General features: G+C 46.4%; 1 protein-coding gene across 1 annotated transcript in view; it reads left to right on the plus strand.

The window, feature by feature from the left end:
* Positions 1-15,617, plus strand: part of LOC138582393 (keratin, type II cytoskeletal 80-like) — a 179,855-nt gene that overhangs the window by 40,024 nt on the left and 124,214 nt on the right. The window contains exon 2 of the mRNA XM_069653659.1: positions 14,866-15,086. Within this exon, the coding sequence (XP_069509760.1) occupies positions 14,866-15,086 (221 nt within the window). The remainder of the gene's footprint in view (positions 1-14,865; positions 15,087-15,617) is intronic.

Consider the following 15,617-nt stretch of genomic DNA (forward strand, 5'->3'; position numbering starts at 1 on the left):
TGCAGTGATGTGTTGTGATGTGCCCCTGTGTGTGTGTGTAGTGTATTTGTAAGGAAAGTAGATGTGTTTTATAGTGCTTGTGAGTGTATGCTGAAATCTATGATGTCATGTAGAATGTTATGTTGTGGATGAGAGAATGTGTGTGAGAGAGGGTTCCAAGCTCAGGCAGTTAGAGTGCCTCTGCCTGGGTGATGGGTGCCAGTGTATTGTATTGTAAGTAACTGTAACTTAAGAAGCTGTTAATAAACTTGAAGTAACCTAAAGAAGCCTAAGAGATCACATCATTACAATACCATGCCTTTCTTACATGTGAGGTCAGAAGTGGGATTTGATTCAATTGATAAAAATTGAGAGTCCATGCTGATAATCCTTGTACCACCAGAAGGGTACAATAGAATCATTGAACTCCTTGACTCTGACCGTGTATACACTCTTAAAGAGGTTTTGCTCTCTCGGTTGCACATCCCAACTAGTCAACAAGATTTGTTTTTTAAAACCCATTTATTATTAGATACACTCCCTCTTTCCCATTATAGCATCCAACAGTGGGATTGAATAATATTAAAAACATGGCCAGCCCATACCTTCATTTGACCCAGTGTCCTAAATCCCACTTGTCCCGAACCTTTTTCTTTTGTTACCAAGTTATCGTCTATCCCTGGCCCATTAGGGTTAGAGACCAGTCAATCTAAGACCCACCCAGAAACAGATTCAGAAGGGTCAGATGACTTTGAAACTCTATCCAAAGGAGTCGAGACCTGCTTCTTTTCCGATTCAGAAAATAACACTGAAGGGATCCTTAACCCACTGGAAGAAATGGCCGACCTCGCAGCTGTCATGGCCCAGTTGGCAACCCATCAAATTCAGGCGTAAACTAGGCTTCAAGAAAACTTCACGAAATTGGTTGGGTTACAAGCAAGACCCATGCTACCGCAAGGGATACATCAGCCATACCTAGAGGGCGAAGATCTAGGGAACTTCTTTCTGAATTTTGAATGGTTAGCCGAGCAATTGGGGTGGGAAGAAAATCTAAAATGTTTTTAATAAGGACCTCTATTGAAAGGTGAGCTATAAACCGCTACTTAATCTTGCCCAGGGAGCCACCTTTATATCCATAAAAGAAGGGCTATTGAAAAGAGTAGGCCAAACCTGTAACTTCTATCGGCAAATCAATCAATCAATCAATCAAAAATTAAGGGCCATTAGATCAAATCCTGGAGAAGCCCTCCCTTGAAATAGGCAAACAAATTAAAAATACAATCGCTCTTTGGATTAATAACAAAACCATGGAAGAATTGATATAAATTATTACTTTAGAACAAATCGCCAATTCTTTACCCACTTTTTTGCAAAAAGCAGTATTACAACTCAACAGACCTACCTTAGCCATGCCTATTGAAACTGCCCAAAACCACTCGGATGCAGCCAAACACTTCATTCGGTACACCGAGGTGAGGATTACAAACCTACTCACTGAGCCCAACCCCAGGTAGTAGATAAGGTAAAAAGGAGGAACCTAAAGGAAGCAGACCTCCCCCTCCTATCTGCTTTTCATGTAGAGAAACTGGTCATTTGGCCAGACAATGTCCGAATTATTTTTAAAGAAGAACCTATGGAAATAGGCTGTTTAAAAGGAGAAGAATGGGAAGAACCCGAAGAAGATCTGGAAACCTTCAGCATATGTTTATGTCAGTCCTCTACTGACTTCACACATGAAAAGGCTTGGGTAAATGGGAAACAAGTGAAAGCATTAATTGACTCAGGTAGCAAGCAAACCGCCATAAGGGCCGATTTGGTCACAACAACAGACCTCGAGAATGCTACCCTAGTTAGAGTTACCTGTGTACACAGGGATAACGAAAAACACCCCAAAATACCTGTGTGCATTAACATCAGAGGCAAGTAATCTCTGATATCAACAGCCATCATTCCTGGGCTCCCGAAGAAGTCATTGTGGCACAAGATTTACCTACATTCGTCTCTATTTTGCAGGAATGCCCACCTTCACATAGGGAATTTTCACCCCAAGACTAATGCCACTCTAACTACTATTCCCAAAACTCTCCAATATGGGACTGGGAGGAGACCGAAGACCATGAACCTGCCATGAGACATAAGGAGCCCATAAATCCAGGATCACCCCCTCAAGACCAATTTGTTGTATGCTTCCGAGAGACAACTAAAAACATCTCACCTCTGCCTACACAAAGGGAAAGAAACTGGTGGAATATGCGAGAGTCCCTGAATATATCTCGTTCTTGTTCTTTCCCAGGTCTTAAAAGTGAAGAGCATGAACTAAGACCAGTTATATCCACCTCGCATAGGGGAGGTGTATGTAAGCAACCTGAAGGTGTCTCACCCGCTAGTCCCCAGGGATCTGTCATCCAGGTGGCCAGGACATGGCCATCGCTTTTGGATCCAGTTCCTGTGGTTTGACCAGTGCGGGAGGATCACCTGGGTGAAGGTTATTCGGGGAGTGGAAGTGGGAAACCGGATGGCGAGATGCGGTATCCACTTCCCTGTAACACCTTTACCACATCCTACCAGGTAGGACACCTAGGAAGTCAACCCCCCCTTTCCCAGCACAAACACTTTCTCATAAACAACTCACTGGGAGAGAAGACAGACTAACACCCGAGCAGTATACCTGACATGTCCCAATACAATGGTCAGGCAATTATGATCATTTCATACGCCTTACTTCCATTACACATCCCCACACGGATTAAAGGCGGAGCACGAAAGCGCACTCTGAGCGAGTCAAAGCACACAGGGATGCAGCAGTTCCATGATGACTGTTTAATACAAGGTAAAAGGCAGCAAGCTTGGAGACGATTGAAAGGAGGCAAGTGCCTTTGACCTTTTCATCGAAAGACCATTATCTTCATGAGCCTTCGATAATAGGAAACTTAAGAGCAGGAATCAAAACTGATGAATCCTGCATTGTGTGTTGGAGATACACGGGGCTCTATCGTCAAGGCGGGAGACTGATTTGCCGCTGTGGTACTGTCCTTGGATCCTACAGCAAAGCAGCGCCTGTGAAGTCAGCATAGCCGGTGACTTGGGAAGACTGATACCAGACCGGTCTGTGTTGAAGTCAAGGTTGCAAGCTGCAACATTGTATAATGAACGCTGAAGAGAACAGTTTATGAAGCTTATGTGGCAAGTGATGCAAATTAAGCAGAAGAGCAGTGATAGAACTTTGAAGCCACGATACAATACCCTAGGCAGAGTGGTCCGGTACCACATGGGTACTCATTCAAAAGTCTCTTTGGAATCCAGCTGAAAGCTGGCAATTGTGAAAGTGATCAAGAAATTGTGAAATCAAAGTGATTCTGCCACGGGTCAAGTGAAACCCTTTGCAAGTATGTATATGAAGTTGGTCCGAGCCGAGCCTGGCGGAGGGCGATCAGCTAAAAGCTTTTGGCTAAAGCAAGTTTGTGTTAACAATTACAATTGAAATTGAAATTGGGGGATCCAAGATGAAGAACATTGTGTAAAAAAAAAGGATCTGAGCCTGGCGGAGGGGGATCCTAGGTGAACAGTGAATTGCCTGAGAAATTGAATACTTGTGAAATTCAGAAAGATGAAATAACTTGTTTGTTTGTTGTATAAGGCCCTCTGGCTCAAGGGACTTTGAAAGGCAAAAGAGACTTAGGCACAGAGGGCTCTAATGCTAATGTTTGAACTGCACCCTCGTGCTAGAGAAGCCAGAGACTGTGCTAAGCTCGAGTGTACTGCCTTGTCATGTGCTGAAAACATGGGGAAGGGTGGCCAATGGCCTGAACATCCTGACATATCATTTTGTGAACATGTCCTTCTTTTTCGTAACATTGTTTCCCACACTATTGGTATTTAGGGGTAAGGATTGGCAATAGGTTTATTAGTATAGGCCCTATTTATTTTGACAAGACACCACGAGGACTGTATTCTTTATTATTTGATGGTCGTAGCTTGCTCCCATAGTTTTCGGATTAGGTAGGCGTTTTTCAAACCCTTTGAAAAATTCAATAAACACCCTTGAACTGTGGTCACTTGTGCTTTTCTTACTGTTGATACCATGTCTTTCTTACAACAAGCAAAAAAGCTGCTAGCAGCCTAGCCACTTAACTAACAGAAAAGGAGTACCTTCTCTTGGGCACTATGGGAAACCTTTCGGGGACCCCCGCTTTGGCAGTCATAAGGACTCCTAACGGAGGGGACATAAAAACAGAGCCACATTTTTAGTCAGGCTGTGGATTAAGCCTGATTGGAAGGAAAAATAAATTCTAAACCTCAGTTAAGCCAGTGAAAAGTACACAGGGCTACCTCATCAGGTAAAAAGGGTTTTTTCCACCAAACATTCTCCTTGCCGTTTATATGACCTCATTTTGCTGGAACCTTCTGATGCTGGTGTAGTAAGGGTCTTTGCATTTCTCTTAAAGATGGGGACTGCCTTGTGGTGTTGGGAGGGTGAGCAGAGGGAACGAGAAGGTCGGTACAGTGTGAGCCTGTTTTTCACAAAGGATTAGCTATTGCCATTCAAGGCCCAGTGACTACGCAGAGCCTATTGAAGGAAATAGGCAGTTTGAAAGATAAACATTGATTGAAGGGTGCAGAAAAGTGGGGAAATGCGATTGGTGTGGTGAGCACCATTGGTTAATTTAGCTATGGATCCGTTTTGTACCATTTGCTAGTGTATAATAAGTGCAACAAAGGCGCACATAGTGTAGGGCAGTTTAAGGAGGGATGAGATGGTAGTCGACTCCACTTAGGTGTGAGAATTAAGGGTGAGAAAAGAGAGTACATTTAGGTATTCGAGATGATACACACCCTCTTTTGCAGTGATACCCAGATGGGTTGCAATTTCAAAATCACAGTCCTACCAAAAATTAAGGTTGGGGGTGCTGTTCCGAGGAAAAATGAAGCTGCAGCGGACACCGGCCGCTAGGCTCTGACATTGCAGCATTATCTGAAAATATCATGCAATTTCGAATGGCAGAGACCGGGGAAGACAGGCATTGGAACCAGAACACCTGCGGAATATAGAGGAGCAGACAAAAACGCACCGCACCAGAGCTAAATAAGTATAAGCACAGAGCAAGAGCACAAACCAGGCAGGAAAACAAAATGGCGGCTGCTGGGCCCACCGGCAAAGTCTGAGAAGGGGAGGAGAGGCAAATGCAACATAGGCCTCTGGAGCAAGGCGACTGTCCATATTTTTGGGGCCGGAAGAAGACAGAGCGGTGACTGGGCATGCCTCCACACCTTCTGGTGCCCTGACATGATTGATAGTGGCGGTGAAGGCGATCGCGGGGAAGAGCACAGAAAGAGGCCCTCCGACAGCAAAGGAAAGCAGCCCAGCCCAGGAGAGAGTGGAGGAGAGCGAGGTGGGCATGACCAGATAGGTCCTCTGGTGCCGGGAAAATCCCAAGACGGGGTGCTGACAAGCAGCTGCCATCGGCAGGGGACAGCAGCTCAAGCCTGGTGAGTGGACAAGTGTGTGAGGGGAACCCCCAAAATGAGAAGGAAGCAGAGAAAAGGAACAAGAAGTATGGTGGTACAAGACACTGGTGCTTGTGAAAACGAGTCAGAGGACAGACCCCCATAGGTGAGGAGTAATTCCAGGGCAACCCGGGCTCAGAGGGAGTGGCCAGCATGCACAGGGAACCATCTGAGAAGGACAAAATAATCATCCAAAGAAAGAGAGGACCGTGACAAAGCTAGGGGAAAAGGCAAGAAGACTGGCAGGTAATCCAAAATGGATGCATAAATGAAAGGGGGGAAGCAAGCACATTGAGCTGCAGAGATTAACACAGTGCCAAAACAACCAAATGGTGAAGGGATGCAATACCATTCGACCAAGAATATTCTGAAAGCTATACACGGGGCCAGAGTCATGCCACAACAGAACATCGATGACATGGGCACAGACGTGGGATTACTCAGGTAAGACTTACACAAAGTATCCCCTGAAGTGGGGGAAGTGGAATTGCGAATCTTGCACATCAAAGATGTGATGGCCCCCCCTAAAGAAGAATGTTTAGTCGTTGTTCACCAGGATCTACCTGCTAGAACGCAGATTGGAGGAGGCAGAAGGGAGGGCATGACGGAATAATATATAGGAATAACTGGTCTCCCAGAAAAGACGAAGGGGCCGGCGATGGAACTATATCTGGAAACCTGGATCAAAGAACGGGTGGGCCCAAATGGTCTGTCAATTTTTTTCTCAACTGAAAGAGCCTACCTGGTGCCTAGCAAGGAACCCCCAGCGGGGGCCCCAGGGAGGCCGGTCATAGCAAAGCTCCTAAATTATTGAGTCTGAGAAGTAATTCTACAGGTCGCTATTTAAAAAGGCTGATAATGGTAAACAGCAAGAATGGCGGTATACCCGGACTTCACAAAGGCATTACAGAAGGCCTGGCCATCCTTTGACATGGTACGGAGGAAGTTAAGGATACAAGAGGTTACGTATGCCACAAAATACCTGGAAACGCTGAGAGTGATGGGCCGCAGGGAGTCAAATTCTTCACCGATCCAGCAGCAGCATGGGACTGGACTGAACATCTGGACCCCAAATGAGGTGTGAAACCCAGAGGGAACCCTGGAGCAAAGAAGGACTTTACGAAAGTCGGAACAGACAAGAGAACCGGGTAAGAATCCACTGGATGGGGAAGCAACTAGTTGAACTCCGGCCATTCGGATTCTTTTAAGGAAGCTGTGGTGAGGAACACTGGTGAGCAACACTGCCGGTACCGGTCAATTTACTGAAGAGCCTGCCTGAAGGTCGGCGTGTTGAGGCAGAGTGGGTGTGCATATCACCCCAACCCCCCAGTAAGAATCTCACTGATGTGAGATGTTGAATGTTTCTCGAGTTCTAAAGGGCGACAAATGCTTCATGTTTGGGGGAGAAGTATGGGGTGGGGGGAGTTATACACAGGGTTTGTTGGTTTCATTGGCAGAGCAGATCCAGGGCCCCGAACAAAACTGACCACTTACACATCTAAGAGGTATAAGGGGAAGGGAGTCACTTTCAAGTCCCCGAGAGATGACATATACCAGGAACAAAGATGAAAGCAGAGAATTAACATGTACACCTGGAATGTAAACAGATTAAATGATGAAATTAAAAGAGGGATAGTCACAAAATAATGTAACAGACAAAAGGAAAATATTGTGATGCTGCAGGAAACCCACCTGATGGGAACAGCCAGCACGTTCCTGCGGAGGGCTCAATATAAGGTTGTGGAACATGCAGGCTATTATCGAGGATCAAGGGGAATAGCAACCCTAATCAGGCACTCTGTACCATTCAAGATTAACAAGGAAAAACAGGATGCCAAGGGGAGATATCTTCTGGTGGCTGGAGTGGTGGCTGGAGTGGTCTGTGGAGAAATGATAACCTTGCTTAAAGTATATGCACACCCCTACCCGTTGAAGATCATTCAAGCATTATTGATTAATGTATTTATTTAATTTATTGTGCATTTGTAAGGCGTTTATACATCAAGTAAATTGAGTTTAAAGCTCACACAGGGCAACGGGGAGGGAACATGGGAAAGAAAGGCAAATATAATATCAATGGGAAAGAGAGGGGTGGTCCTACTAGGCCTTGTGAGCATTCAGAATGTGCAAGTGCAGAGAGAGAAAAGGGATGAGGGAGCGGGGGTAAGTGCTAGGAGTACCACAGAGGGAAGTGCAAGGGAGTAAGATGCAGGGAGGTGTTAAGTGCCTGGCACAGATCACTTGGTAAGAGTGATCAGCTGCCAATAAATAAGTGCAGGCCTTTGTGATAACACAGGCCAGTGGGTGCCCAAAGGCAAAGTGCAGGCAGTGGCTATTGGGGAGTGGGGCCAGAACCCAGAAGGACACATATGGGTCCTGGCCACCAATATCAGCGACTGTGGAGTTTAGCAAGGGAGCGAGAGGGGGAAGGAGGAGGTGAAAAGGAAAGTCTTGAGGAGCTTCCTGAATTTCTGGAGTTATGGCTCAAGGCATAGAGGAAGGCAGAGGCTCTTCCAGAAGAGGGAACCAGCCGACGAGAGGCATCGGCCACCAACTTGCTGTTTAGAGAAGCGCATGACACGCAGAGAGTTGGTGCCAGAGGAGCGTAAAGATCTGGAGTGAGAGTATTTGGTGAGAGCCAGTTGTAGGTATCGTGGTCCCAAGTCCCAGACAGCCGTATGATGCAGATGGATGTGAATTTGATCCTTGCAACAACCAGGAGCCAGTGGAGAGATTTTAGGGCTGGAGAGATGTGGTCCCTGGACTTGAAGCCAAAGATAAGTCTTGCAGCCCTATTCTGGATTCTCTGGAGGGGACGTAGATAGGAAGAGGTTAGGGTAAGAACGAGGCTGTTGCAACCTAGATAGTACCAGATCTCTGGAGACAGGCGTTTATGGGGGAAGTGAGGAAAGGAAGGATTCCTTTGAGGAGGTGGAGTTGAAAGTGTGCCTTCCTGTCACGATCCTGCATGTCAGGGAGGAGGGAAAGAGAGGTTTCTAGCTTCAGATGAAGGAGAAGGGGGAGAGGCCATAGAGGGTGGCTAGAGTGAAGGGAAGAAAGAGGGAACAGGGGTCCCAATGCGAAGGATCTCAGCCTTGCTGGCGCCGAGGCAGAGATCATTGGAGTCACACCAGGACTGGATGGCAGATAGGCAGTCAGGAATGATCGAGGAAGTAAGGAGGACATCAGAGGGAAGTTTTAAGAAGAGTTGTGTGTCATCTGCATATCACTGGAAGTAAGGGGCGAAAGTGAAAATTAGGAATGTAAGTGGATTAAGATAGATGTTAAAGAACCAGAGAGAAAGGTTGGAGCACTGGGCAACGCCACAAGTGGAGATAGAGGTGGGAGAGGAGAATGAGCCCAGGATAACCTGGGAGGGATAGTCAATGAGGAAGGAGGTCAGCCAGTTCAGTGTCCGCTCAGAGATACCAAGGGTATCGTGGAGCCATTTTGTGAGGATGTAGTGGTTGACCGTATCAAATGCAGGGGAGAGATCAAGTAGAATGAGAACAGCTGGAGTGTTAGAATCAAGAGATGCAAGCAGTTCTTCACTAGTGTTCAGGAGCACAGTTTCCATGCCTCAGGATGGTCGTTTAGGCAACCGACAAGCTCGGTATACTGGGTCAGTTGGGGGAAGACCAGCTTCTCCAAGAATTTCCCAAGGAAGGGTATGATAGAGATGGGGCAGTAGTTAGCCAGACATAAGGGGTCGGTGGAAGGTTTGTTCAGGGGAGGGCACACACAAGAGTGCTTGAGGGAGGAGGGGAAAGACCCAGTAGCAAAAGATTGATTGCAGAAATCCGCAACGGCAGGGCAAGAGAGCTGATATTGTCCTAATTGGAAGAGAACTTCATAGAGAGGACAACTCTAGTGACCTCATCGGATGAGAAAGGAGAGAAGGAGGAGAGAAAGGCAGAGGGGGGCTGAGAGGCCATAGGTGGCAGGGAGATGGGCAGATAGGAGTGGGAAAAGGCAGAGAGAGTGCCCAGAATGTCCTGAGTTTTTGCATTAAAGTGTGTGGCCAATGCATTGCAGAGCCCTGAGAAGGAAAAGTTGAGGTGGGAACTGCGGAAGGGTTGGCTAGTTCTTTGCAGATTTTAAAGAGTTTAGCCATGTTGTTGGATGCGCCAGAGATGCAGGCCTGGGTGTGGGCCCTTTTCTTGGACAGAATGGAGAGTCGGTTTTGCCTTTGGAGAAGGCAACAGGCCAGTTTGTCAGAGGGTGAGCCTGAGCAGCGCCACTTCCGTTCTAAAGCTCTGCACTTACGTTTCAGGGCTGCAAGTTCAGAATCATATGAGGTGTTACGCTTGGTGGCATGTTTCAGGCGGATCCTCATAACTGGGGCAAGAATGTCAAGAGTGTTAGTGATGGCAAGATGGAGGTTGCTGAGAGCGGAGTCAGAGGTAGAGTCTGCAGTGGGAGGAGAGGGAGGGATGAAAGTGGATGCGAAGGCAGCAGCTGACACTCGTTTCATCGGACGGATCTCCGAGAACGAGGTTGGCAGTGCTGGGGGAGGTGCGGTCAGATGGCAGAGAGGACCCTCATAAAATGAGATACAGTAATGGTCTGAGAGCAAAAGATCAGTGTGGATCAAAGCATTGAGAGTGTGTCCAGCGAAGTGGGTGGGACCAGAGAGGGGACGGAGAGCGAGGCAAAGAGGTCACAGAAGAGAGTGGATGCCGTGATTGAGGTGTCTAGGGGGATGTTGAAGTAACCCTGGAGAAGGAGTTTAGAAGTAGATGTGAGGAGAGAGGAGAAATAGCCCATTCTGAGGGGAACAAGGTAATAGAGCCAGGTGGCCTGTAGATAGTGGCAATGATCAGGGAGGAAGTGGGAGAGATGACAAGCTTGCGCACCGGGCTCTCGAAGGAGGAGTATGGCTGGATTGGTATGAGAGAAGAAGGGACCTACTCAGGGAAGATCACAGCAACCCCACCGCCAGCACTATTAGGGCGGAGCTTGGAGATGAGAATGGAATCAAAAGCAGCTGGCATTGAATCATGTCTCAGTAAGAGTGAGGATATCGAGGTCAAGGTCTTCAAGGAGGAGGCAAATGTCAGCACAGTGTTTGATAGCACTGCCTTTGAAGGTTTTCCAAGGAGGGTTACAGGGGCGTGGTACATTTGTTAGGTCTGCCCCATGATAGCACATGGGGCAGACCGAATAGTGATGGGAGGAGACTTCAATGATGTAATGCATTTAGAGGATGACAGACTGACGCATACAGTGGAGGACACAATCCAACTGCTACATGCACCAAACTGGCTGCGTCTGTGAAAGCTACAAAGCTGAGGGATATACGGAAGGACATTCACCCTGGGTAGAGGACTTTTTCATTTTATTCCGGTACACACGCATCACTGTGTAGGTTGGATTATTTTCTCACACTAGGAATAACAGCAGGGAGAGTCACAGAAGCAAATTACCTACAGAGGGGAATCTCAAACCACACCCCACTATGCATGAAGATCAAGGGAAAGGAACATAAGGGATAGAAAGAATGGAGACTAAACACCTATTACCTAGGAAATACCAAAATTATGACAGCCCTAGGCGAAGAAATTACTGCACACTTTAGAATAAAGAAGGGATCTGTAAACGGTAGCGGTACAGTCTGGGAAGCATACAAAACAGTGAAATCGATATCAGTGATAGGTCACTACAGGAGAGAGAGAGACAGGCAAGTAGATCTGAAAGGGGACATCGCAGAGAGAGAAAGGCTCAGCACATGCAAGAAAGGAATTAATGAAGTCCACAGCAGAATACAAATTGGTGACCAAAGATGATGACAAGCAGGTGCATTGGGAGACAAAGTCTAGAAGATATGAGATAGGTGATAAAGCGGTCAGGATGCTCACCTGGCTAGAAAGGAGAGTGGAAGAGTCTAGATGAGAGAAAAGAATAGTAGCAAGTGATAATGAGCACTGGACACATGGAGATCAGATTGCTGGCGCGTTCACTCAGTATTATCAGGATTTGCATTAGGAGGTTGAAGGGCCGAATGAAGATAGTTGCATGACATATTGGAGCATAATCCGTAATCCTAAGGAGGAGAGACTAGTAGCAATGGATCTCAATAGCAAGATCACGACAGAGAAGCTACAGGAAGAGAGTGGCCAGTTGCAATCAGGTAAAACCCCAGACCCGAATGGAATCCCAATCAAGTTTTGGAACAGAACAGTGGACAAAGTGTTGAGGCTGATGCTCAAAATGTTTCAGTAGAGTCGAGATAAAGGGGAACTTCCGGGAGACCTACGGACATCCACGATTGAGGTTATACATAAAAAAAGTAAAACCCCCAGAGGTGTGTTCCTCATATCCCCCCATTTAACTGCTAAACAGCGAAACAAAAACCTTGTACAGGTCTTGGCCAATAGGCTGCTTAAAGTAAAAGAAAAACTGATCAATACAGACCAATGTGTTTTTTCCCAGTTAGAGCCACCAGAATGAATCCGAGAAGGGTACACAATGCTCTGACCAAATCCACGCTACTGCAGGACCCACACACAATAATGTCACTGGACTCTGAGAAGGCCTTTGACTCAGTGAGGTCGGACTTCCTATGGGCCGCGATGAAGAAGGCAGGATTCGGCAATCGCTATATGAAATGGGGGATACTACTATACGCTAACCTATGGCCAAGGTTAGGGTGAATGGTTTCACATCACATGGTTTCCCACTCCAGTGGGGAACCCGACAAGCATGCCTGCTTTCCCCACTGCTGTTCCTGTTGGCCATCGAACTTCCAGCCGAAATAATTAGGTCTGATCGAACCTTTGCAGGGTTTAACTGGCCAGGCAGGTGGGAAGATCGAATTTTGCTATCTGCAGACAATTTGTTAATTTACCTGCGGACTGACTGCGATCGGACCCACAAGCGATAGACCTAATTGGTGAATTTGGTATATATAGTCGATTAAAAACTGGTCATTGTGACGATTAACAAATGTCTGGAGATAATTCCTGAGGAATGCCCCTTAGAGGTCTCCATAGCTCCATTTAAATATCTAGGTATCATGGTGCTCTCAACTGAGTCAGAATTGCGCAAAATCAACATGGACCCAATAAAAGCAAGGTTGCAGCAAGACGCTAAACACTGGGCTGGGTTGCCACTATCGAAGATGGGGAGGGCCAACATATTTAAAATGATATCTTTACCAAAGCTATTCTACATATTACAAAACACCCCAACAAGGATCTCAAAGGCGAGCTTCTGGAAAATTGAGGCTTTGCTCCAAAGTACTATTTGGGGACAATGCACCCGATGAATAGCACTAAGGATCCTCATGAGATCCGTGCCTGGAAGTACCGGGCATACAAACATATTACTGGGCATTGCAACTTGTAATGGCAAACAAATGGGTGTTCAGAGGGGCAAACATGGCGTATACAAAGCTGAAACTCTCGATAATGAAAGAGAGGTCCCCATGCAGATACTATACGGAAGTCTGCCGGGTGGGGAAGACTTGCCACGGCAGGACACAGAGACATGGAAATCAGGAAGGAAGTCACCAATGGCATGGGATGGAAAGGGGGAAAACAGTTCCTCTGGGAAAACCCAAACTTACCAGAAATATATAAATTAGGACAGCAAAAAACTTGGTGTAATAGGGGAATTGGAAGGGTTGGAGATATTATACATCAAAATCAGCTAGTACCCTTTAAGGTACTAGTGGAACAACATGGCTCAACAACACATGACCTAGACACATATGCATGGTTAAAGCATGTTACCCAGAAACAGTTTAGGGAGGGCATGGACATCCTGGATCAAATGCCCTTGGAGATTAACCGTCTGGCAGGACGGATAGAAAGGAAGGCAATCACAAGGCTATATCAGGCTTCACTTCCCCACCGTTAACCAAGTTAAGTAAGTGGGAAAGTGACCTGGGGGCACTGAAGAAGAAGACTGGTACAATATACAATTCTAAACAGAATATACAATTCCAGAGAGGGACACCACAGAATGGGTAGGACCCAACAACACCTGTATGTCTTGGGTGTAAGAAAGAGATGGGGTCCTTCTTCCACTTGCTCTGGACCAGCCCTAGTATTCAAGTACATTGGACCAAGATACTGAAGCTACAGACAAAGACAGTGGTACAACGAATACGGGTGTGTCCTAAACTAGTCCTGTTGCACACCTGGAGGGAGGACGAAAACACGATTTGGGAAAAGAAATTGATCACTTCTGCACTGATGATAGCGAATGGAGACTCGGCAGCTAAATGGGGGGTGGATGAGATCCTGAGGGTGTCAACATGGAGAGAGGGGATTGACAAATGTCGTTTACTAGAAGAAACACTATACAGGACCAGAGGCTGCCCAGCTAAACACCAGAAAATATGTGGTAAATGGGACAATGCCACCTGAGGAGGTAAGGGGACATACAAAATGACAACGTTAAGAGGGGACACTAAGTAACGCTTCCAGTCACAATGTGGTGTGCATATATATGTGAAGAAAGTGAACATATGAAATTGTACTAATGAATTGAAGCAAGTGGGAAAATTGGGGAGAGGGTGGTGGAGGCTGCTTTCAAGTTAAGTCAGAGGTTACGTTGCATGAATTGTTAAAGGTATCAAATATCAATAAAGATTTGTAATTAAACAAAGAAAATCAAGGCTGTGTAGTTTGCCAATTGGATGGGAAGGGCCCAATGCTAGAGGTCCAACAGGATGCTGTTCTTTTCGCTGGTCAAACTCCCCCATTTTCCTATCCTCCTCTTCTAACACTCCCCAACCTCAATTGACCCTTCTGCTCAAGCAGAATTAGGCCCCTGGTTCCCACTAACGCTGCATACCCTGGCAGTGGGAGGGAATGCAATGCTGAGCAATAAAGCGTGAAGTAAAAGAACTCTTTGTGTTTGTCTGTGTCGTGAACGCAGGGAATAGGTGGACTCGGTGGGCCTGTGCCCCTCATCTCTCCTGAAAAACGATCTCTTTTTGTTACTTGACATGGAGCGTCATGCTCAGGGATATCTGTAATCATATTGGTTCATGTGGAAATATGTCCAGTAGGCATGAGAAGAGGAAACCAGTTTTAGAGGACCTCCCCTTCCTGTTGTAAAATATACATCTTGTTCTTTGCAGAACTATTGATCATAATTGAGTTTGACTCTTCATCACATTCATGTATTTCCGTGTGGTGTGTCGTGGCCTATTTTAATAAGCTCCCAATGCTGCCATATGAAGCCCAGGGTGATATTATCATTTGCCAAGACTCACAGAATTCGGAGAAGTGGAGAAACCAGCAAGAGAACTCAGGCTTCTGGTTCCATCCAATAGGGTACATTTGCTTGTGTAGACCCTAATTTACTTCCATGAATGTACAGATGAACATGTTTTGCATGCCATGTCTAAAACCATACCTGCCCTTGCAGGTTCGGTTGCTGGAGGAGCAGAAGCGGGTCCTTCAGGACAGGTGGTCGCTCTTGCAGAGTACAAGTGTTTCCACTGAGTCTGAACACTCTGACCTGGAGCCCATCTACAAGTCGTACATCGATCAGCTACTAAAGCAGGTGAACACCATCTACCAGGATAACAGCGAGATCCAGTCCAAGCTCATAGGCCTAGTGGGCTCGGTCCATGATATTAAAGACAAGTAAGTGGCATCTGTTTGTAATCCCCATTGGCAATGCGCTTGCTTCGTGCATCAGTTTGTATCCATAAGAAGAGGCCAGGGTTTCGCAAAGATGCACACAGCATCCAGCACGCAGCTCGAGTGATCGTAGGTGCGTGGGGATAAAACACCTCAAAGATGTGATGGGAGGAATAGGCAGCAGAGAAGATCAATGATGAAGATGGGGAGGCAGTGATGGAGAAACATTCATGATAAAGGAGAAAGAGACACAATGAAGAGTGCGGGCGAATACACAGTAAGAGAGCAAGAGGGATGGGTATGGAAAAGAAACACAGCAAGTTATGAGGAAGAAATATAAGCAAAGACAAAAGGGACCAAAAGAGACACTATGAGTCAGAAGGAGGCACACAAGGAAATAGGAGACCCACTGGGTTCAGATAGAGACACAATCAGTGCAAAAGAAACAAGGGGAGACAGCTGCAGACATGGTTAACCCTATCTAGCTATTCACAAATAGATGCAAGGCAAAAGTATCCTCAAAGTATCCTTGGG

Source organism: Ambystoma mexicanum, chromosome 3q (genome assembly GCF_040938575.1).
Source record: "Ambystoma mexicanum isolate Mex_15411 chromosome 3q, UKY_AmexF1_1, whole genome shotgun sequence".
Lineage (NCBI taxonomy): Eukaryota > Metazoa > Chordata > Amphibia > Caudata > Ambystomatidae > Ambystoma > Ambystoma mexicanum.